Source organism: Saimiri boliviensis, chromosome 5 (assembly GCF_048565385.1).
Source record: "Saimiri boliviensis isolate mSaiBol1 chromosome 5, mSaiBol1.pri, whole genome shotgun sequence".
Classification (NCBI taxonomy): Eukaryota; Metazoa; Chordata; class Mammalia; order Primates; family Cebidae; genus Saimiri; species Saimiri boliviensis.
The window spans coordinates 134,540,600-134,562,784 of NC_133453.1; the positions used below are offsets into that span (position 1 = coordinate 134,540,600).

At 53.0% G+C, this 22,185-nt stretch overlaps 1 protein-coding gene, 1 non-coding gene and 1 pseudogene across 4 annotated transcripts in view; all 3 read left to right on the forward strand.

Annotated features, from left to right (window-relative positions):
• SEMA4B (semaphorin 4B) overlaps positions 1-22,185 on the forward strand; it is a 93,708-nt gene that overhangs the window by 54,160 nt on the left and 17,363 nt on the right. For all 3 annotated transcript variants that reach the window (XM_074400013.1, XM_039480085.2, XM_039480084.2), the window contains one exon: positions 9,886-10,142. In XM_074400013.1, coding sequence (XP_074256114.1) covers positions 10,007-10,142 — 136 coding nt within the window. In that variant the 5' untranslated portion in view covers positions 9,886-10,006. The remainder of the gene's footprint in view (positions 1-9,885; positions 10,143-22,185) is intronic.
• LOC120368292 (U6 spliceosomal RNA) lies at positions 8,641-8,748 on the forward strand. Its single transcript, XR_005582476.1, has one exon. It is a non-coding gene; the product is annotated as a U6 spliceosomal RNA (small nuclear RNA).
• On the forward strand, positions 10,394-20,359 carry LOC120368052 (small ribosomal subunit protein eS12-like; annotated as a pseudogene).

Here is a 22,185-nt window from a genome sequence, read left to right on the forward strand (position 1 = left end):
GACCCCTGTAGCAATGAGGGAGCAGCATCTACCTCAAAGCCCCTGGAGACTCAGGGAAACCTCGCTTTCCTCAACTGCAGTCCCAGGGCCTTAAAGGGAAATGCCCATAGCAGGAGCCTGACAGAAATGAACAGGACTGTTAAGGCCCTGGTGCCTGCAGTGAGTTTCCACTCCAAGGGCCATGGAGTGCCCAGTGCACACAGCCCTGCAGGAGACGTCCTTCTCTTTGGGAAGCCTGACCCAGCTCCAGCAGTGCTCCCTGGCCCAGTTCCCGGCTGCTTCCCTTGGCCAGAGAAGGCGGCCTCTCAGGTGCTCGGGAAAGACAACCTGCCCAGCTCCTCAGGCTTGCAGATGGGAGGGGAAGGAGACCCAGTGCAAGGATCCTGCAGCTCTTGTAGCAAGCAGCTCTTCTCCACCCAGAGCTGCCAGCCACAGTTCCCGACAACCAAAATAGTCAGGGCAACCCCAGCAATGGAGGTAGGGGAGAGATGAGGGGCCCTCACCCGCTAAACGTCCCCGCCTATCCCTGGAAGGATTCACAGACAACATGGGGGCATTCGGTAGAACATCACAATCCATAAGACTGAAAAAGCGACATGGGAGGATAAAGAAGATATGGTAAACTGCAGTGCCAGCCAACCTGACCCAACGTCTCCCCACCTGCTGAGACTCCCTGCCCCGGGCCACTTACATGTCACAGGTCACAGCTCCTCCCCCTACCTCTGACTTGGCCCACGTGGCTGCTGGGCCCCTCATCCTGCCCATCCTTTCACTTTTGACCACACCAAGAATTGAGTAAAAATTGATATCTATGGCTGGGCACAGTGGCTCACGCCTGTAATCCCAGCACTTTGGGAGGCCAAGGCGAGTGGATCACCTGAGGTTGGGGGTTCAAGACCCAAGCTGACCAACATGAAGAAACCGCATCTGTACTAAAAATACAAAATTAGCCAGGCATGGTGGCGCATGCCTGTAATCCCAGCTACTCCGGAGGCTGAGACAGGGGAATCGCTAGAACCCAGGAGGCAGAGCTTGCGGTGAGCTGAGATCATACCATTGTACACCAGCCTGGGCAACAAGAACGAACCTCTTTGTCAAAAATAATTAATAGTCGTTTCTGCCCGTGGATGCCACTGAAGAAGCATCATTAAAGTCTCTGCTCCCTATGATCATGTCTAAGTCAGAGTCTCCTAAAGAGCCGAACAGCTGAGGAAGTTCTTCATTGGAGGGTTGAGCTTTGAAACAACCAACGACAGCCTGAGGAGCCATTCTGAGCAACGGGGAACGCTCATGGACTGTGTGGTAATGAGAGATCCAAACACCAAGTGTTCGGGGGCTTTGGGTTCTTCACATATGCCACTGCAGAAGAGGCAGACACAGCCATGGGTGCAAGGCCACAGAAAGTGGATGGAAGAGTCGTGGAACCAAAGAGAGCTATCTCAAGAGAAGATTCTCAAAGACCAGGTGCTCACTTAACCTGAAACGATGTTGTAGTTGAGGGGCAGGATGGTATTTTGGGACAGGAGGGACAAGAGGTTCTGGTTGCCACTTTTCAATCAGTTCTTCCGTTTCCTTGACTGTCAGATCAGATCGTTCTTGTAATTTGTAAGTCTTAGAGAAAAGAAGTCTGATTATCCAGAGTATTAGAATCCCTTCCAAAATAAGATGATAAGCAGGAGCCTCGCAGAGAGCACCTGTGCCATCTCCACCAGCACCCACTGCTTCGTGGCAGTCGCCATAGTTAGCCGCTGGGGATTCCTTCCCTATTTTTGTATTTTTTAGTAGAGATGGGGTTTCACCATGTTGGCCAGGATGGTCTTGATCTCTTGACTCGTGATCCTCCCTCCTCGGCCTCCCAAAGTGTTGGGATTACAGGCGTGAGCCGCCGCACCCGGCCTCGCTCCCTCTTCTATAGTTCCTCTCATTTTTTTCTTCTACCTGATCCTACAGGTATTTTCTTCCCCTTTTGGCCTTTTTTTTTTTTTCTCATGATAATAGGTATAAGATAAACATTTACATATAGTAAAATGCACACTTTTTTTTTTTTTTTGAGACGGAGTTTCGCTCTTGTTACCCAGGCTGGAGTGCGATGGCGCGATCTCGGCTCACTGCAACCTCCGCCTCCTGGGTTCAGGCAATTCTCCTGCCTCAGCCTCCTGAGTAGCTGAGATTACAGGCACGTGCCACCATGCCCAGCTGATTTTTTGTATTTTTAGTAGAGACGGTTTCACCATGTTGACCAGGATGGTCTCGATCTCTCGACCTCGTGATCCACCCGCCTCGGCCTCCCAAAGTGCTGGGATTACAGGCTTGAGCCACCACGCCCGGCCCAAAATGCACACATTTTTTAAAAATTTTTTTTATTTTTTTAAAGATGGGATTTCACCATATTGGTCAGACTGGTCTCGAGCTCCTGACCTCAGGTGATCTGCCCGCCTCAGCCTCCCAAAGTGCTGGGATTACAGGCGTGAGCCACCGTGCCCCGCAGAATGCACAGATCTTAAGTATACGGCTTGATACATTTTAACTTTGGATACACTTGGAAAATCATCACCCAGATCAAGATATAGAGGATTCCTAGGCCTACCTGATTGTTCCTGCCAGTAGCATTGAAAAAAAAAAAAAAGAAATTCCTAGGCTGGGCGTGGTGGCTCATGCCTATAATCCCAGCACTTTTGTTAGGCTAAGGCAGGCAGATCATGAGATCAGGAATTCGAGACCAGCCTGACTAACATGGTGAAATCCTGTCTCTACTAAAAATACAAGAATTGCCAGGTGTGGTGGTGGGCACCTGTAATCCCAGCACTCAGGAGGCTGGGGCAGGAGAATCACTTGAACTCGGGAGGCAGAGGTTGCAGTGAGCTAAGATCGCGTCACTGCACTCCAGCCTGGGCAACAGAGCGAGACTCTGTCTCCAAAAAAAAAAAAAAAAAATTTCTGTCACCCCTAAAGTTTCCTCATCTGCCTGTGGGGCATGTGTCCACTAGTCTGACATCTCTCGCTGTATAGAACTTTCTTCTGGGCCTCTGTATAGTGGATTCCTGTACACAGTTTCTCTCTCATTCTTGTGCTTCTGTTCTTATGTGTGTATGAGAGAGAGAAAAGGGAGGAAAGTTGGTGGGGAGGAGGCACCAGGGCCTGTGAGTGTGGACGGTGTGAACAGAGAAGGGGCCAGCATTGATGATGACTTCATTTTGCCCACTTGGGCATGGACGAAGCAGTGTTTTCCTCTTCATCTCTTATTTTGGTGCTCCCTTTCCAAGCTGTCTCCTGAGCACTTTATAAACACTGGCCTTCTGTCCAAGAAAGACTCACCAACATCCAAGAGTGGCAAAGGGGAACAGGAGACAGTGCTGGCTTGGGAACCGCGCCCAAGCACAGGAAGTCTGCTCATGGGTGATTTTTCTCTTGGTGTCCTCCTGTGGTTTCCAGTCTTGGGGGAACACATCAGCACACCAACAGAAGACAGGAGCCCACGAAGACCAAGGCTGCTACACTAGGGGCGTGGATTCCGGGGCTCTTCTCCAGGCCAACAGCTGCGACATTTTGTCAGCCCCTCGAAGTTCCTACTATAGCGCCAGGCAAGGGGTGGGGGGTTGGAAAACCGAAGTGGTGTCACAGCCCTCAAGAGGCTCAGATTCTTAAGTGGAAAGATTCATACAAAAACACCTAGGCCGGGCGCGGTGGCTCAAGCCTGTAATCCCAGCACTTTGGGAGGCCGAGGCGGGTGGATCACAAGGTCGAGAGATCGAGACCAACCTGGTCAACATGGTGAAACCCCGTCTCTACTAAAAATACAAAAAATTAGCTGGGCATGGTGGCGCGTGCCTATAATCCCAGCTACTCAGGAGGCTGAGGCAGGAGAATTGCCTGAACCCAGGAGGCGGAGGTTGCGGTGAGCCGAGATCGCGCCATTGCACTCCAGCCTGGGTAACAAGAGCGAAACTCCGTCTCAAAAAAAAAGAAAAAACACCTAATGACTCTTCACCTACATGGACCCATTTCCGCCACAGTCACATTCATGTTCTTTCTCTCTAGTACACACACATACATATATACACACATTTCTTTTCACTGAATCATTTGAAAGTAACTTGTAGACATCATGACATTTCACCTGTTCTTTATCACACCTGAGAAATGCCATTATCATACGTAAGAAAACGAAGCATGCCCTGATATCATCTAATACGCAGTCCATATTCACATTTCCCCAATTGCTCCATGGCTTTTTTTTCCCCCAAGATTCAGTCAAGGTTCACATGTTGCTATTGATTTTGTTTAGACAGGCTCTCATTCTGTTGCTTAGGCCAGAGTGCAGCAGTACCATCAGGGCTCTCTCTGCAGCTTCGACCTCCTGGCTTAGGTGATCCTCCCACCTCAGCCTCCCGAGTAGTGGAGTCTACAGGTGCTCATCATGACGCCTAGAGTAATTTTGTATTTTTTGTAGAGACGAGTTTCACCATGTTCCCCAGGGTGGTCTTGAACTTCTGGACTCAAGCGATCCACCTGCCTTGGCTTCCCAAAGTGCTGGGATTACAAGTGTGAGCCACCTCGTCTGGCTGCATTTGATAATTATGTCTTTCTAGTCTTTTCACCTAAAACTGTCCCCCATCTGTTTTGCCTGTTACTGGATTGCCCTTTCTGAAGAGTCCAGGCTAGGTGTCTTGTAAAATACCCTTCATTCTGGATGTGTCTGATTATGTCTTCATTGTTAGATCTGAGTTACAACACACCTTTGACAAGAATGCTGCAAAATTGATGATGTTTTCTGCTTTTTTTTCTTTTTTTTAGACACAGTCTCTTTGTCACCCAGGCTGGAGAGCAGTGGTGTGATCTCAGCTCACTGCAGCCTTGACCTCCCAGGTTCAAGCAGTCGTCCTGCCCCAGCCCTCCAAGTAGCTGGGACTGCAGGCATGCGCCACCATACCTGACTAATTTCTGTAATTTTTTTAGAGACGTGGTTTTGCTGTGTTACCCAGCTGGTCCAGAACCATTGAGCTCAAGCAATCTGCCTGCCTTGGCGTCCCAAAGTGCTAGGATTACAGTTGTGAGCTGCCGGGCCCAGCCGATTTTTCACTACTTATTGCATTATATCAAGAGGTGAATTACCCATTACTGTGATGCTACTTTTGACTACTTGGTTTAGATGGTGGCCACCGGATCTCTCCCTTAGAGATAAATGTTCTCTTTGGTATTAGAGTGAGTCATTTCTGGGACAGACTTGGTTAACATACAGTTTCCTAACAATCTTGCACCCAGTGTTTCTCATTCACTGCTTGAATCTAGATTTTCTAATTCTATCATCATTTCTTCTACATTATTATTATTTTTATTTTTTATTTTATTTTTTTAAAAATGGGGTTTCACCATGATGGCCAGGCTGGTCTTGAACTCCTGACCTCAGGTGGTCCACCCACCTCAGCCTCCCAAAGTGCAAGGATTACAGGTGTGAGCCACCACGCCCGGCCTCTTCTACATTATTAACCAACATTTTTTGGTAAAGAAAAGCTTCCTGGCCGGGCGTGGTGGCTCAAGCCTGTAATCCTAGCACTTTGGGAGGCCGAGGCAGGTGGATCACAAGGTCGAGAGATCGAGACCATCCTGGTCAACAAGGTGAAACCCCGTATCTACTAAAAATACAAAAAATTAGCTGGGCATGGTGGCGCGTGCCTATAATCCCAGCTACTCAGGAGGCTGAGGCAGGAGAATTGCCTGAACCCAGGAGGTGGAGGTTGCAGTGAGCCGAGATTGCACCATTGCACTCCAGCCTGCGTAACAATAGCGAAACTCTGTCTCAAAAAAAAAGAAAAGCTTCCTTTTCACCTCTTAATTTTTTTTCTCTCTCTCTTTGAATTTCACTGTGGACTAGTGGATTTTTTTTTTAATTTAATGTATTAATCCACTACTTCATCATTACTTCATTATACTTTTAATGCTCAAATTGGTCATCAAGCTACCCTATGTCTTTTTTAAATTTTTTTGAGATGGAATCTCACTCTATTGCCCAGGCTGGAGTGTAATGGTATGATCTTGACAACCTCCACCCCCCACCCAGGTTCAACTGATTTTCTTGCCTAAGCCTCCGGAGTAGCTGGGATTTCAGGAATCTGCCACCACACCCGGCTAATTTGTTTTTTTTTTTTTTTGAGACGGAGTTTCGCTCTTGTTACCCAGGCTGGAGTGCAATGGCGCGATCTCGGCTCAAGGCAACCTCCGCCTCCTGGGTTCAGGCAATTCTCCTGCCTCAGCCTCCTGAGTAGCTGGGATTACAGGCATGCACCACCATGCCCAGCTAATTTTTTTTAGTAGAGATGGGGTTTCACCATGTTGACCAGGTTGGTCTCGATCTCTTGACCTCGTGATCCACCCGCCTCGGCCTCCCAAAGTGCTGGGATTACAGGCTTGAGCCACCACGCCCGGCCCTAATTTGGCATTTTTTAGTAGAGACGGGTTTCACCACGTTGGTTAGGCTGGCCTCAAACTCCTGACCTCACGTGATCTATCCACCTCGGCCTCCCAAAGTGCTGGGATTACGGGCATGAGCCACCACACCAGCTTCCTATGTCCTTTTGACATGACCTCATTCGTCTCTGATCACTGCTTTCTGGCCCAACAAAATGTCCCATGTTTACATTACACTTTCTCTTACATTCATTCAAAGAATCCTGGTTCCTCTTATCAGAGAGTAGGATTAGGCAATGAAGATTGGCTGGGTGCACTGGCTTATGCCTGTAATCAGAACTTCCGGAGGTTGAGGTGGGTGGATCGCTTGAGCCCAGGAGTTCCAGACCAGCTTGGGCAGCATGATGAAACCTCTGCTCTACAAAAAATACAAAAATTAGCTGGGTGTGGTGGTGCACGCCTGTAGTCCCAGCTACTTGGGAGGCTCAAGTGGGAGGATCAATGTAGCTTGGGAGGTGGAGGTTGCAGTGAGCCAAGATCTTGCCAGTGCACTCCAGTCTGGGTGACAGAGCGAGACCCTGTCCCAATAAAAAAGAAAAAAGGGAAACCAAGATGTAGGTGCTCGATCTGCTCACCCAATATTTTTATCAATAGCTTTAAAGACAGGGTTTCACTATGTTGGTCAGGCTGGTCTTAAACTCCCGACCTCAGGTGATCTGCCTGCCTTGGCCTCCAAAGTGCTTGGATTACAGGCGTGAGCCACCACACCCGGCCCAGGGTTGGTAAACTCTTTACTGGACCAAAGTTGATATAAAAAAAATAGTTGTGGTCATCAGCCGACATGAGTCAGCAGTATTCTGTGACTCAAGTGGCATTCATTCATTCATTCATTCAGCCAGTACTTATTGAGGTCCTGCTTACCATGTACCAGGCACTGATCTAAAGGCTTGAGGTATAATACTCAACAAACCAAATAAGCAAAAATCTCTGCCCTCCCAGTCAGCATTCTGGGGGAGGTGGAATGTCAGACAATAAAGAAAAACCTTACCTAATTAATCCTATCGTATGTTACACAGTGATGAGTGCTCTGAGAAAATATCTCAAGGTATTTTTAAGGAGATAAGGGGCATATGAGGAGGAAGTTCCGATTCTTTAAGGTGATAAATGAGCAAAGATTTGAAGGAAGCAAGGGACCCAGTCCTGTGGTTATCTGGGGCAAGAGTGTGCCAGGTGAAGGAGCAGCCAGGCCAGAGTCTGCTGTGTTCAGGCTACAGCACACGAACCTGGCGTGGGAGAGTGAGGGAAGAGGAGGAGAGGATGCAGTGGCACCGCTGGTGGGGATGACCCAGGGCTTTGCAGAACACTGCAAGTAAGGTCCTTCTCATTGGACGATTTTGAGCAGAGGAAAGCCCTAGCCTGGCTTGTGTTTTAAAGACTCACTCAGCTGCTGTGTTGAGAACAGATTGTAGGGGAAGCAAGGAGGAATCAGGGAGAACAGTTAGAGGCCCTTGCTGTAACTGGGAGAAAGAGGATGGTGCTTGGGCCCCAGGGAGCTGGGAAGTGGTCGGATTGTAGATTTGCTAATGGATTGGATTTGAGGAGTGAGAGAATGAGAGGAGCTGGGGTTTTGGCCTCGGCAACTGAAAGATGAAATTGCCATTAAATGAGATGGGGAAGGCTGTAGGTGAAGCACATTGCGGAAAAAGGGGAGAGATCTGGAGCTTAGTTTGGGACATGCGGGTTTCAGATGCTTTTCAGACAGCCAAGTAGAAATGTTAGGCCATATGGAGTGAAGGGCTGAGCAGGGCTGGACTGGGCTGCAGACAGTAGTTCGGGTATCTCAGGCTATAGGTGGATTGACCCCATTTAGAGTAAAGCATCCAAACCTGGACAGTAGTAGCACTATGGGTGCTGGGTGCTTGGTGCTGTCCACGTCTTACGTGGAATTCTGTGTCCTCCCTTTAAAAGGGAGGCTGCTAGCCTGCACCATGTCACAGGAGGGTGTCGTCAGGCTGGTGGAGGTGCAGAAATCATGGAGCATGAGGAAGCATAGCTGCAGGAAAGGAGATCTGGGACCATGTGGGTGCTGTGCCCACCCTCTTGACAGCACCCCTGTTGTGGGAGCAGATGTGGCAGAGCCTGGAAGTGGGGAGGAGAGGAAAAAGGTGCTGTGAAGAGGCTGATTCGGGCTGGGGGTGAAGAGGAGCTTTCCTGCAATTACGGCAAATTTATGGAGTACTTGCTTCAGTAGCACAGATACTAAAATTGGGCCGATATAGGTAAGATTAGCACGGCCCCTGTGCAAGGATGACAAGCAAATTTATGGAGAGGTGGTCTCTACTGCCGTGGAAATAACTAGCCGGGGCTTTCAAGTTTCTTCTGCACTCTAACTACAGGAGGAACTGCTACATCTTTCTGTAATCCTGTGCACACTTAGGAAAAGCGGAAGTCGCTTTCCCAAAGTTACTTATCCGTTGACATTATTACTCTTAGATAGTTTCTGGGTTTTCTTTGTTTCTTAATGCGGTTGGGATCCACTAAATTGATTTCAGAATCCGCTAATGGTCCAGGCTGCAGCTGGAAATCCCTGGTCTCAGCAGAGCTGGGCTCCCCACGTTGAGATGTTAGGAGCCAGGAGGATTTCGGGTGGGTGCCTCTGGGCTTCCACTCCAGTCTCAGTGGGAGCCTTTCCACTGCCTGGCCACGTGCAGGTTGTGAAGGTCTCACCTCCTCAGCAGTATATTAAATCCTATTATCCCACTTAAGCTCATCTTGTCCTTCCGCCACCCGAGGGGCTTCGCGTGGACAAGTCCGTAGGGTAGCTAGACTAAGCGCTGAGCTTGTAATGAATGCCCAGCCATGACTTGCAGTGGATTGACCTGTGCAAAAATTAGACTCTCCAGCAGCTAGCCCCGGTGTCAGCACGAGCTCTGCCGAGTTCATTTGGTTACAGGAGCAAGAGGGGTCGCCAGGAGCAAGGGGGAGGGGACGCCTAAAGGGAGGAGACCAAGGCCTGATCCTCTTCCCCCCGACTCGCCCGGCGCATAGTGGAGAGACGCGGCGTGTCCCCAAACCAACGCCGCTAGCAGAGGGTCCCAGGGGAGCCGGAAGGGGCCGGGGCCGGGGCCCGGGCAGCAGTGGGAGGGTCTGAGCGGTGAGCGCGGGGAGCTAGGGGTCGCTTCCGTCCGCTTCCCAGCGTTCCGGCGGCCGCAGCTACCGACCCCAGGCTTGGCTGCCAGCGGCCGCCCCCACCCCACGCTGCCGCCCCTCACGCGGCCAGCGCCCGGGAAAGAGGAAGGGGAAGGGGGCCGGCCGGGCTCACCGCGACTTCCTCCTTCGGCCCCGCCCCCCGCCGCTGGTGGGCGAGCTCCGTGCTAGCAGAGGCTGCGGGGCAGGCGCTGGCGGGAGGACGGCAGCGCTCAGCGGAGAGGCTGCGTTCAGGGCTCGCGTAACCCCGTCTCCCACCTCCCGCCCCCCCAGGTCCGGGGCGACTCGGGGGCAGAGTTGCGGACGCGGAGCTGCCGCTGCGATTCCAGCCGAGCCACCTGAGCCCGAGCCGCGGGACACCGGCGCTCCTGCGGTCCAAGGGCTGCGCGCCGCGATGGGCCCCGGGAGCCGGTCCGCCGCCCCGCTGGGCGCGCTGCCGCCGCTGAGTCTCCTGCTGCTGCCGCTTCTGCTGCTTCTGCTGCCGCAGCCTCCGACCTGGGCGCTCAGCCCCCGGATCAGCCTGCCGTTGGGTGAGTGCTGGGGCCGGGGGAGAAGGGCTTCGGGGACCAGCCTCGTGCGGAGGCGGCCGTGACAAAGGACGGAGGAGGGGACCTTTCGGAGGCACGGGGGCCATTAGGACCCATTCCCTTGTCGAAGCGCTGCGGGGAGGGAGGGAGAGGAGAGGAGAGCTGGGGGGCCGCGTGCCCCTTTCTTCAGTTTTCTTTCTGGGCAGGGAGGGGGTCTCGCCCGCTTTGTCGTCCCGGCTAGTTCCCCTAGGAGGATGCACTTTCGGCGGGGTCCGCTGCCCATCTGCTTGTCTTTGATGCTGAACGGAGCCGACCGCGGTGCCGCCCCCGAGGACGGCTCGGGTAGAGGAAGGCCCGTGCTTGCCGTCCTATAAACACTGGGGTTCTGGTATTCCCAGCAAGTCACTGCAGGGCCGGGAGCTGTGGTGGGGCGGGCGGGCGCCCGAACCTCCCTCTCCACCCCTCCATCCCTCGCTGACCAGTGCAGCCCCAAGCCCCAGCATGGAGAGACCTCCAGGCCCTGGGAGCGGCCAGACTGCGGATGGGGGCAGCTCTGGGCGCGACCCCTCTTCAGAGTGACCTGGAAGTAACATCCTGGCGGGCTGGGTTCCTGGCCTGGAGCTCACATCTGTGGCCACCGCCTGTTTCAGCCCTCCGCCCTTCCCTCTCCTCTTCCCTCTCCTCTTCCCTTCCATCGCGTTGCTTCTCCAGCTCTTCTTGGGGCCCTTGGGCTTTGGATTCAGAGGGTCCTGGATCCCAAGCCCATTTCTTCCACTGGGCAAGTGCGTGCCTTCTCCCAGTGCCCCGCTTTGCTCATCTGAAAATAGGCAGCGTCGCAGGTGCCTGGCAAGGTGTGTTACTGGGGATGAGGTTTACAAGTGCCCAACAGATGTTGTATCTGCAGGCCCTTTAACTCATGGGTGGCAATATTGTCAGAACTGGAGTAAAGCATGTATAAATGAGAGACCACAGACTGCAGCTTACCAGACTTCCATCTCCTCACAGTATCCCACCCCTGAAAGCATCCTATTTACAAAAGGAAATGGTAGAATCAGCACTTAAATTAAGGCAGGGTCTTAGCGACTCAAGTCACCCTAGCTGAGCCCCTCTGTGAAATATTGCAGATGACCTGAGTTTAAATGCTACCTCAGCCACTTAGTAACTATGTGACCTTGAGCAGGCTACTTAAAGTTTCTGGGTTTTGGTCGCTTCATCTGTAAAACAGAGAAAATAATAGCACCTACCTCAAGGTAGTGAGGATTAAATCAGCTCCTGTTTGAAAAGTCCTTAGGATGGGGCCTGATACAGGAACCGCTGAATGAGTGTTACCTATCATTCTTGTTACGCATTCAGCTCAGATCTGAGGCAATTCTGCCTGGGGTTAGGACAGGGTAGAGCCCCTTGGGTACTCCAGCTTGTGAAGTCAGGAGGAACAGGTGAAACTGTCCCCAGGCCTGCTGCTCTGCTGCTTCAACTCCCTTTGCCATCAGACCCTCTGGGTTTTGGGAGAAGGCAAGGTGAGATGGCGACACATGCTCCAAAGGACTCCGCTTACAGCCTTGGGAAAGCTGGGCTAGCTCAGGGGCCATGTCAAAAGGCAGTAGGTTTCGTGTCCAGCTCTGGAACTGGGTGGGACAATCACAGGATAGTTAGAAGGCAGAATTGGGGAGCAGTGAGAGGAATAGAGAGGACCTGCTTCCTGAGGAGCAGCTAGAACACTTGGTTATTAATACCCACGCAGCTGCAGACCTGGTCCACTTCTGCAGGCCTGTGACTGCTCCCAGGCTTCTCTCACAGCTGCATTCACCCATCAGGGCTGCCAGGGGCAGGCCTGCATTGTACCACGGTGCCCAGCTCAGGGTGAGAGGATCTGAAATGCAGTCCACATTCATCTCTCCAATCTGGGAATCCTGGAGCAAAAGACCCCTTCTGCTTTGTGTTCTTGGGGCTGGGTCTGCCGAGAGGGGCCTCTTTTTCTGGTCCCACCAAAGCCCTGGCATAGTGTAGCAGCACCCAGCTACCTGAACTTGTGAGCATGTATCTACACTCGACTGAGTTCCACTGTGCCCTGGAGTGCCCCCTTTTCTGGCCTTCCTCCTGGCCCTCACACCCACCTCCCTCTCTTACCTACGTGCGGGTCCTAGGCTGGCTGGGAGTCCCAGAGGGGAAAGCCCTGGTAACTGAATGGCTCTCCCTTGAGCGTGGCCTGAGGCGGTTTCCTGCCTCATCCCAGGGGGCTCATTAGATGTTCCTGGCAGTGTGCCCATCCTGGGCAGGCTTGTGGTGACCATGGGATGCCAAGCCCAGGGCCCTAGTGCCCTCCCTCACATGCCTCTTAGGAGAAAGGGTCATAGAATTGGAGATCACACAGTCCCTTTCCTCCACCACTCGCTCCTCTACTGAATTCCCCCCCTGCCCCGCAAGGACCCAGATGCCTGGCGACAGTGGGGCTGTGTCTGTGGTTTCTAACAAAATCCCTTGAAGTGGAGCATCCAGCTTGCCTTGCATCTGGGATTCTTCATGGGGAACCCTAACTCTTGTTGATGAACAGCACATTCCTGGGGTGCTTAAGATGCAGGGGGCCGATTGGTGGCCTCGCCTAGTGGCCAGTAGTGGGAGGAGAATGGGGGGACAGTCACTGGGGACTCCTCAGTCAGCTGGAAGTCTCTGGCAGGAATGCTTCAAAGAAGTGTGTGGAATTTGGGTTCTCTTGCGTTGGAACTACCACGCGGAGCTCCAGGAGCAGAGTGGAAACAGCCTGGCCATGCAGGGAGGAGCTGCTCCTGTGCCCCTCCACAGTCTTTTTGGGCCCCTTTGTTTGGACACTTAAAGGGAGTTATTATTACTATTAGTTGTTTTTTTGTTTGTTTTGTTTTGAGGCAGAGTTTTGCTCTTGTCGCCCAGGCTGGAGTGCAATGGCGTGATCTTGGCTCACCTCAACCTCTGCCTCCTGGGTTCAAGCAATTCTCCTGCCTCAGCCTCCAGAGTAGGCTGAGGAATTACAGGCATGCGCCACCACGCCTGGCTCTTTTTTTTTTTCTTTTTTTTTTGTATTTTTAGTAGAGATGGGGTTTCTCCATGTTGATCAGGCTGCTGGTCTTGAACTCCTGACCTCAGGTGATCCGCCTGCTTCTGCCTCCCAAAGTGCTGGGATTACAGGCGTGAGCCACCACACCCAGCCTATTATTTTTTTGAGATGGAGTTTCACTCTGTTGCCCAGGCTGGAGTGCAGTGGAGCCATCTCAGCTGACTATAGCCTCCACCTCCCAGGTTCAAGCGATTCTGCCTCAGCCTCTCGAGCAGTTGAGACTACAGGTGTCTGCCACCATGCCCAGCTAATTTTTGTATTTTTGTAGAGATGGGATTTTACCATGTTGGTCCTGTTGGTTTTGAACTCCTGACCTCAGGTGATCCACCCATCTTGGCCTCCCAAAGTGCTGGGGTTACAGTTGTGAGCCACTGCGCCTGGCCTTAAAGGGAGTTATTAATTTCCTCTGCCCCAGAAGTGCCAGGCAGGAAAGCTCTGTACGCAGTATTTCTGAACCAGATTGGACAGAAATCTGTAGGCCTACAAACTTTGGTTAACAAAACCCCATTGAGCAGAGAGAATGGGGCATTTGGCACAAATCAGCTGCTTGCCCTCTGACCTTGGAGCGGGCAGCCAGCATCGAGGCTGCCCTGAGAGGCTCTGATGCTGGCCGCTTGTTGAGCCCTCACCCTGGTTACTGGCTTCTCTCCTTGACGTGGCTTCAGCTGGACATGAACCTTTGTCTCCAGCTCTGTCTTGTGCGCTGGCATCTCTCTGGCTCTGCAGAGGCAAGTGGAAGGCACTGTAACTGTGGATGCCCAGAACCTGGCTTTGTAAAGTAGCCTGCCACCTTACTAACTGCACAGCCTGGGGCAAGCTCCTGGCCATCTCCAGGCCGCCTGTGTTCACATGAGCAAGATAGGAATACTGCAGGACCCATCTCCACAGTGTTCTGAGAGGATTACATGAGCTAATGGATGTTGGTGTTTGGCACAGTACCTGGCACGTGCTGCATCCCTAGGAAAAAGGTAGCAGCTTCTGCTCTGCTGCGCTAGAAATCCCTGCGAGCCTTGCTTGATGAGGTTATTTGCATCCCTTTGGTGCACCCTGTCTGAGCATGGGTGGTCTGCAGGCCCTCTGCTAGGTGCCAAGCCTGCCGGGCTTAGCCCCTGCCCCGGTAGAAAAAACAAAGCAAGGCTCCTGGGGCTGATTGGAGGTCATTATCAGGGGTTCTGCTTCATTATAGCCCTGTTATTAAGTGCTCCTGGTTCAGTCTTTTCAAAGGCCTCTTTTGCCTGAAGAACTACCTCTGTATAGGCTGGACCATGCCTCTCCCTGCCTGCCCCTCACTGGTTCTACTCTGCCTTCTGCTGGTGTTGAACCCAAGAAAGCACTAAACTTGCACAACTTTTTGGGCACGTCTGGATATACCAGCATGTTCGTCCTCTAAGCAAGAGACAGGGTGGCACAGGGCCTGGAAGAAAGGCTAGACTTGGGTCATGCCATCACTCCTTCATCTTCTTAGAGCCTGTCGCCCTCACTCCACCCCCATGAGTGCTCAGGCTGGTGCCGGACTCAAGGGGCCTCTGATGTGGCCCTCCCTGGGGATCAGGGGAGGAGGAACAACTTGAGACTGCTATGGTCGAGGCCTGCCCTCCCTCAGATGAGCTTTTTGGGAAGTCTGCTCCCTTGGACTACATTCGCCATGCTTCTCCCAGCTGGCCCACCCTGCCCCTCCTCTTTCTATTCTGCCTCCCTTTGCTGGGAGCATGACAGCTATCCTGTCTGTAAGATAAGACAGCCTGGTGGCTCTTTTCCTGCCAACGCTGTCATGCAGAGGTGGAGGCTCAGGCTTGGGTACGTTCAAGATTCGGCTTCACTGGTAACCCACCGCCATGGCCAAGGAAGGCATTGGCTGCTGGAGGTGTAATGGATGTTAATACTGCTTTACACGAGGTGCTGAAGACCACCCTCATCCACTGTGGCCTAGCACGTGGAATTCGAGGAGCTGCCAAAGACTTAGACAAGTGCCAAGCCCATCTTTGTGTGCTTGAATCAGCAGTGATGAGCCTATGTGTGTCAAGTTGGTAGAGGCCCTTTGTGCTGAACACGAAATCAACCTAATTAAGGTTGATGACAACAAGAAACAAGGGGAATGGGTCGGCCTCTGTGAAATTGACAGAGCGAGGAAACCCGTAAAGTGGTTGGTTGCAATTGTGTAGTGATTAAGGACTATTGCAAGAAGTCTCAGGCCGAAGATATCATCAAACAGTACTTCACATGTAAGAAATGAATTAAAAATGGCTCAAAAAGAGAAAAAGAAAAGAAAAAAAGCCTGGTGCCCACAGTGGCGCTATACTTGTAGCTCAGCTTTAACGCTCTTCTAGGCACTGAACGCTGGACACTAAAGGCTGGCTGCTGCGCTGTGGCAGAGATGGTCACAGAAGGGTAGTGGCTGCAGAGTGACCCGCAGAGGTGGAGGGTGTTGTCTGAATGCTAGAGTTCTGCCTCCCAGGCCTGCAATCTGACCTGTTGTGCATGGAAGCTGTGCTCTGCACTCACGGATTCATCTGGAAGCTCATCCTGGAGCCTAGCAGGCTTCAGAGAGGTGGGGGGCCTGCAGCCAGGTGGTTTCAGTGGGGATGGTAGGTAGGAGACAGAAACCATCATGTTACTGTACTCCTAAAGAGAAGCCAAATTCGCCAACTTGTGTCCTCTCTCTTTGGCCCCTTGTGGCATATCCTCCAGGAGGGGGGCCAACAGGAAGAGCAAAGCAAAGCAAAGCGGCCGCTGCGGTACCCTCCCTGCATGCCAGGCCCTACTGGTGGAAGTGGAGGTGAACTGCTTTATCTTACCCAGAGGAAGAAACTGAAGCTCGGTGAAGCTAACTCACTATTGAGGTCATGCAGCTGGAAGAGTTTGGGACCAAGCCTTGGGCCAAAGTTCTCGATTCAGCAACCACTTTCTTTCCCTTAGAACAGCTGCTTCCTTCTTCACCTGTGACTCGTACAAAAGCAGCAAAATGACCTGGCTCAGCCCTTGAATAATTGCAGGTTATACATTTCCATCTGGTAAAGAAATCTGTTGAGGTCAGCCTCTGGACAGGGCGAGGGATCCAGCCGAGGCCCCTGGTGGCATGGCTGTGGTTGGAAATAAGGCAGGCCTGGCAGACATGGCCAGGAATGTGCGTTCAGGAGACTGGAGCACACGCCTCAGACAGAAGTTTACAAACCGAGGAGTGGTGGGCCACAGCCAGCCTGGAGATATATTTTGTTTGGCCTCCAAGTTCTTTAGAAAAATTTTAATTATGCTGGGTGTAGTGGTTCACACCTGTAATCACAACACTTTGGAAGCCCAAGGCGGGTGGATCACCTGAGGTCAGGAGTTCGAGACCAGCCTGACCAACATGGTGAAACCCCATCTCTACTAAAAATTAGCTGGGCGTGTTGGTGGGCACCTGTAATCTCAGCTACTCGAGAGGCTGAGGCAGGAGAATCACTTGAACCCAGGAGGCAGGGGTTGCAGTGAGCTGAGATCGCACCACTGTACTCCAGCCTGGGCAACAAGAGTGAAACTCCATCTCAAAAAAAAAAAAAAATTGTAATTAGTTGCTGACATTTTAAAGTTAAAAAATCTTGGCCAGGTTTGGTGGCTCATGCCTGTAATCCTAGCACTTTGGGAGACTGAGGTGGGTAGATCACCTGAGGTCAGGAGTTTGAGACCAGCCTGGCCAACGTGGTGAATTGCTGTCTCTACTGAAAATACAAAAATTAGCTGGGTGTGGTGGCACGTGCCTGCAGTCCCAGATACTCTGGTGGCAGAGGCAGAAGAATGGCTTCAACCCAGGAGGTGGAGGTTATAGTGAGCCAAGATCATGCCATTGCACTCCAGCCTGGGTGACAGAGCAAAACTCTTGTCTCCAAAAAAAAGAAAAAAAAGTTGAGAAATTTTACGTAAAAATTCAGGTTTCCAGCTTTTCTGAAGATGTGGTAAGGGTGCATCCCTGTTCCATGTAGCAGCAAATATCTGGAGCTAAGTCTTCCTGTGAAAAAGGCCTAGAGTCAAAGTGGAAGGCAAGAAGCAAGGAGAAGGGGAGGGAGCATGGGGAGGAGCCACCTTGATTGTTGCTGGTCGCTAATCCGCGCAGAGCTTGGCACTGCCACGTGCTGTGTTTATCTTCCCAGCAGTCTTGCAAGGCCTCCCTCTCAGGGCTGGTGACTTGTCCAGGGTTGCACAGTCAGGATTCACACACAGTTCTTGTGCTCCTTCTCCAGTCTCCGAGGCTTGTTTCCCGTCTCCCTACCATACTTTCAGCTGTCACATTTCTTTTTTTGAGAAGGGTCTCACTCTGTCACCCAGGCTGAAGTGCAGTGGCGAGATCTTGGCTCACTGCAACCTCCGCCTCCCAGGTCTAAGTGATCTTCCCACCTCAGCCTCCGGAATAGCTGGGACCACAGGCATACGCCACCATGCCCAGCTAATTTTTATATTTTTGGTAGAGACAGGGTTTCATCATGTTGCCCAGGCTGGTCGCAAACTCCTGTCAGCTGTTAGACTTCTATGTGTTCAGTGTTTTGGGGAGGGGTCAGAGTGGAAGCAGTGCTTCTCAGACATACTTTTGTGAGTATGAAACTCAGGACCTTCACGTGGTCCCATGTTTCCCTGGGGCCCCTCCCTGGGCCAGAGCACTCTGACTGGGACTGTGTTATTCATTCATTCAATCAACACATTTATGGAACAACTACCAGGAGCCCATCTGACCGGTTGATACAAATGTAAATAAGATGCGATCTTGATGCTGAAGATGCTCTCAGCTTGGCACAAGAGAAGAGCACAGAAAGACCATCATCATCATCATCATCATCAGACCAAGACACCAGTGCATTGCAAGACATTTGGGCAGGAAGTGATGGGCATATGGAGAAGGGCCTTGCTCAGCCAGGGATTCAGGAAGGCCTCCTGGAGGAGGTGACGCTGAGCTGAGTCTCAAAGGACGAGTGTGAATTAGTCAAAAGGAAAGCCTTCTGGGTGGGTGGGGCTTCCTGAACAGCCGGGAGGTGAGAAATGGGCCCTTGCGTTGCAGTTCCATGTTCACTTACTGGAACTAAGAGGGGTGGTGCGGGGAGTCAGGAGCTTGGACGACGGGTCACTATGGAAGTTTCTATGCAGAACAGTGACGATTCCCAGAGATCCCTGTGGCTGCAGCATAGCAGCTGGCCTGGAGATGGGAGGCTGGTTGGGAGGCTGCTGTGGCGGTGGCCTAGGTAAGAGAGGAGGGTGCCCGGCTCAGGACTGTGGTAGTGGGGATGGTGAGGGGAATGATTTGGGAAATAATGAGAGAAAAGTGGCAGGATTTGATTATAGATTGGACTTCAAGGGGAGAGGGAGAAGAATGGTGAGACACCCAAGTGAGGAGTGCCACACACAGACACAAGATCCCCAGCCAGGGAGTGGGGCTAGAGGGGCCTCCTGCACGGTGGGCTCTGGCATGTTGGAGGAGGATCTGCACATGGGTAAGAGCTTTGGGGATTGCCAACATCCACATCATTGAAGTGGTGAGCGTGGATGTGGGACTTGGGCGCAAACAGAGGGAGAAGAGCAGGACCAAGAGCGACGGACCCCAGAGAGCGAGAACGGAGGTGACAAAATACAGCAGCCCTGTGAGGGTGGTGTGACTTAATCCATTTAAACGCTGAGGAGGTGCTCACATACTTCAGCTGCCTGAAGGCTGGAGGCCCAGAGGCACGTGAGGGAGACACGGGGGTGTCCTTGAGACCGGGGCACAGACCCCTAAAGGCCGGAGCAGCATGGCCCATGTCTGGAGTCTGGCAGGGGTGATCCCTGGGCTCTTGGCAGGGCCAGCCCTGCTGTGTGTGGGGCTGGCTGGGGCCCAGCTCCTGTGGAGGAGTGAGTGGAGGTGAGGGGCAGAGATGGCATGGCGTGGCTCTTCTCTCTGTGAGTTTCTCTAAGGCAGGTGGAGGGAGGCACAAAAGTTTCTAGAATGGGGCTGGGCGCGGTGGCTCAAGCCTGTAATCCCAGCACTTTGGGAGGCCGAGGCGGGTGGATCACGAGGTCAAGAGATCGGGACCATCCTGGTCAACATGGTGAAACCCCGTCTCTACTAAAAATACAAAAAATTAGCTGGACATGGTGGCGCGTGCCTGTAATCCCAGCTACTCAGGAGGCTAAGGCAGGAGAATTGCCTGAACCCAGGAGGCGGAGGTTGTGGTGAGCCAAGATCGCGCCATTGCACTCCAGCCTGGGTAACAAGAGTAAAACTCCGTCTCAAAAAAAAAAAAAAAAAAAAAGTTTCTAGAATGGACATTGGAGCAAAAGCTGCTTTCCGAGAGGTAGAGTTGGTGACAAAGGATTTGGTCTCTGAAGACATTGGGACGGGAAGTTGAGGTGCTTATGCCTGATGAACCTGATTTCCTTGGAAGAAATGGAGACATCTCTGAAGGCAGGAAGGTGGACCCAGGGCAGAGGCCCTAGGAGAGGGGTGGTTAGCGGAGAGTCAGCTCCTGAGTAGAGGGACGAGCGTGGCTTGGGTAGGCTCCTAAGGTGACAGCAGTGGCGTGCAGCTGTGGCACAGGCCCAGGTTGGGGCTGGGGGTTCCAGCAGGGGCTCTTGGCCTTCCTGCTCGGGGCTGCAGCAGGAGCACAGATGATGTGAGGCCGGGTCCCTTGCCCATACTGCCACTTTCTTGGTGACCTTAGTCCATGGGAGGACCCTTGGCACACGACACCCCTAACTCATGCCTCGAGTGCCTGGTCAGGGGCTCAACTCTGGCACTAGGCTGGTGTCACAGAACGCGGCCACCACCTCCATGCTCATGCAGCCTGAGGAAGACGTGGCCGCCCTGCCCAGCACCGGGCCATGTCGGGGGAGGAAGTGCACCCCGGTTGGCCGTGTGTCCAGCTTTCCTGCTGACTGTCAGCGCTCCTGCCCTGTAGGTGGGGCTTCCGCTGGGACAAATGGGTCCAAGGTTCTGGTGACTCGTGGTGACGTTCCTGGGTACAAAGGGCTCCAACAGCCTCTCAGAAGCTCTCTAGATTTGTCCCGCCCAGACCCCGCTCTGAGGGTGGGGTAGGCCCCTTCCCCACCGACTCCACTGGGAAGCTGGTGTTTTCCTGATCCTGCTGGGGCCTGTAGAGGGTGGGATGTAAGGGCCAGGTCAGCGTCTTGCTGTGGTGCCCCGAGCCACAGTAGAGAGAAAGGTGAGGTGGGGCTCTGAGTCACAGCACTGCTGCAGCTCGCTGGCTGGCCTGGGGTGGGGACTGCCCAGGGTGGGGATGGCACTAAGCCCTATTCCTGTCTCACCCCAGAGTGCTCCAAGCTTCCGGCTGAGTCATAGGGAAGGGGGAACCTTACATGGGGCTGGGGGCTGAGTATTCCCACATCACTGTCTACTGAGAGCCCCACTTCCTGGGGTGGGGAAGGGGGCCCTGCAGGTGGCTCTGACGTGCCCAGTCCATATGCTGTCCCTCCAGGAAGGGACAGGGCAGCCCCAGACCAGCCCCATCCTGCCTTCTTGGAGGATGGTCTGCCTAGCGGGATACATTGGCTGGAGAACCCTCGGCTGGAGCCTGCCGGGGCGGAGAAAGAGGGTTCATCCTGAGTGGGAAAAGCGGCCACAGCCTCCAGTAGGCCCTGCTTTCTTTATACTGGACTAACCCACTGCATAGATGCATTTGGAGGCCGTCCGAGTGCACAGGCAGCCCAGGAGAGCGAGGGCACAGTGGACAGCATAAGAGCTCAGACCGACCCCAGCGTGCACCAGCCCCTCGCAGGGAGTGAGGTGCAGAAACACCCTTCCAGTCACCCCTGCACAGAGAACCTAGGAGTGCACAAGCGGGGACAAGCCCTGCTGGACTGTGTACACACACACACACACACACACACACACACACACACACACGGGCAAGCTCAGGCAGGGTCCTGTGCAGACGTCTGCAGTCACCCTGGAGGTGACGCAAGCACCTGGGCCCTCAGACAGCAACACCACTCACACCACTGAGCACAGACCAGCTCATGCCCACACATCAGCCTGTGACACACACGTCTCTGTTTCTGAGCTGACGCTCTCTGGCTTTGGCCATGAGACCTCGTGCGACCAGGTGTGGGCCTAAGTTAGAATCGCCCAGGCTAAGCTGGTGAACCGCCTGGAGGAGGGAGGCCCAGCCCCCAGTGCAGCCTGCCCGCCCCGCTCCGGCAGCTCTCACCGGGCTGCATTTTCCTGCAGGGCTTTTGGATGTTGTTTTCGAGTCACTCTTTGAGTGCTGGTCGTGTGCCAGACACCATGCCACACTGCGAACCATGTGCAGTGTTGTTTTGAGCAAAGCTGTCTCAGTAAATGTGGGTCATTATGTATATTATTATTTACATACATAATCTCATTTCTTCTAATAACCCCATGAGGCAAAGTGTTATTATTTTTCCCATTTTACAGATAAGGAAAATGGGGCTTTGAGAGGTTAGGTGGCGTGTCCTGGTGGCACACAGCTAGTAACTGGCACAAGGTGGCTTTAAACCCAGGTCTCTGACTCTACTCTGCACACCATGGCTTTGAGTCTGGGTCTCAAGGCAGAGAGACGAGGGCAAGGTGTGGAAGGGAAGCCGCAGAAGGGGAAAGCCTGGTTAAGGGGTCCCTCACCCCCTCTCCAAGGCACATTCCGCTTTCTGTCCTGTCATTTCTTTCGCTGTACTCCTAGCATGGCTGGAGGGCTTGTGGCTGGCTCGTTTGGAGGCCCAGCTGACCCAGGGACTGGCTGGTCCCCAGGCTTCCCCTCCAACCCCTGCGCTCTGCCTGCAGGCTTCTGCCCCTTCTCCCAGCCCTAAATGGAGTTGAGTTGCCACCTGGGACCAAGACTTACTTCTGACTCCTGGCATTTCTGTGTCTGGACGGATTCCGAGGGCGGCCTGCTGCCCAGACTTCCAGGGCCCGCACAGGTGGAAATGCTCTTCTGCAGGCAGATAAGTGGGCAGATTTGAACCAGCCCTTGCTTCCAGAAAACTCTG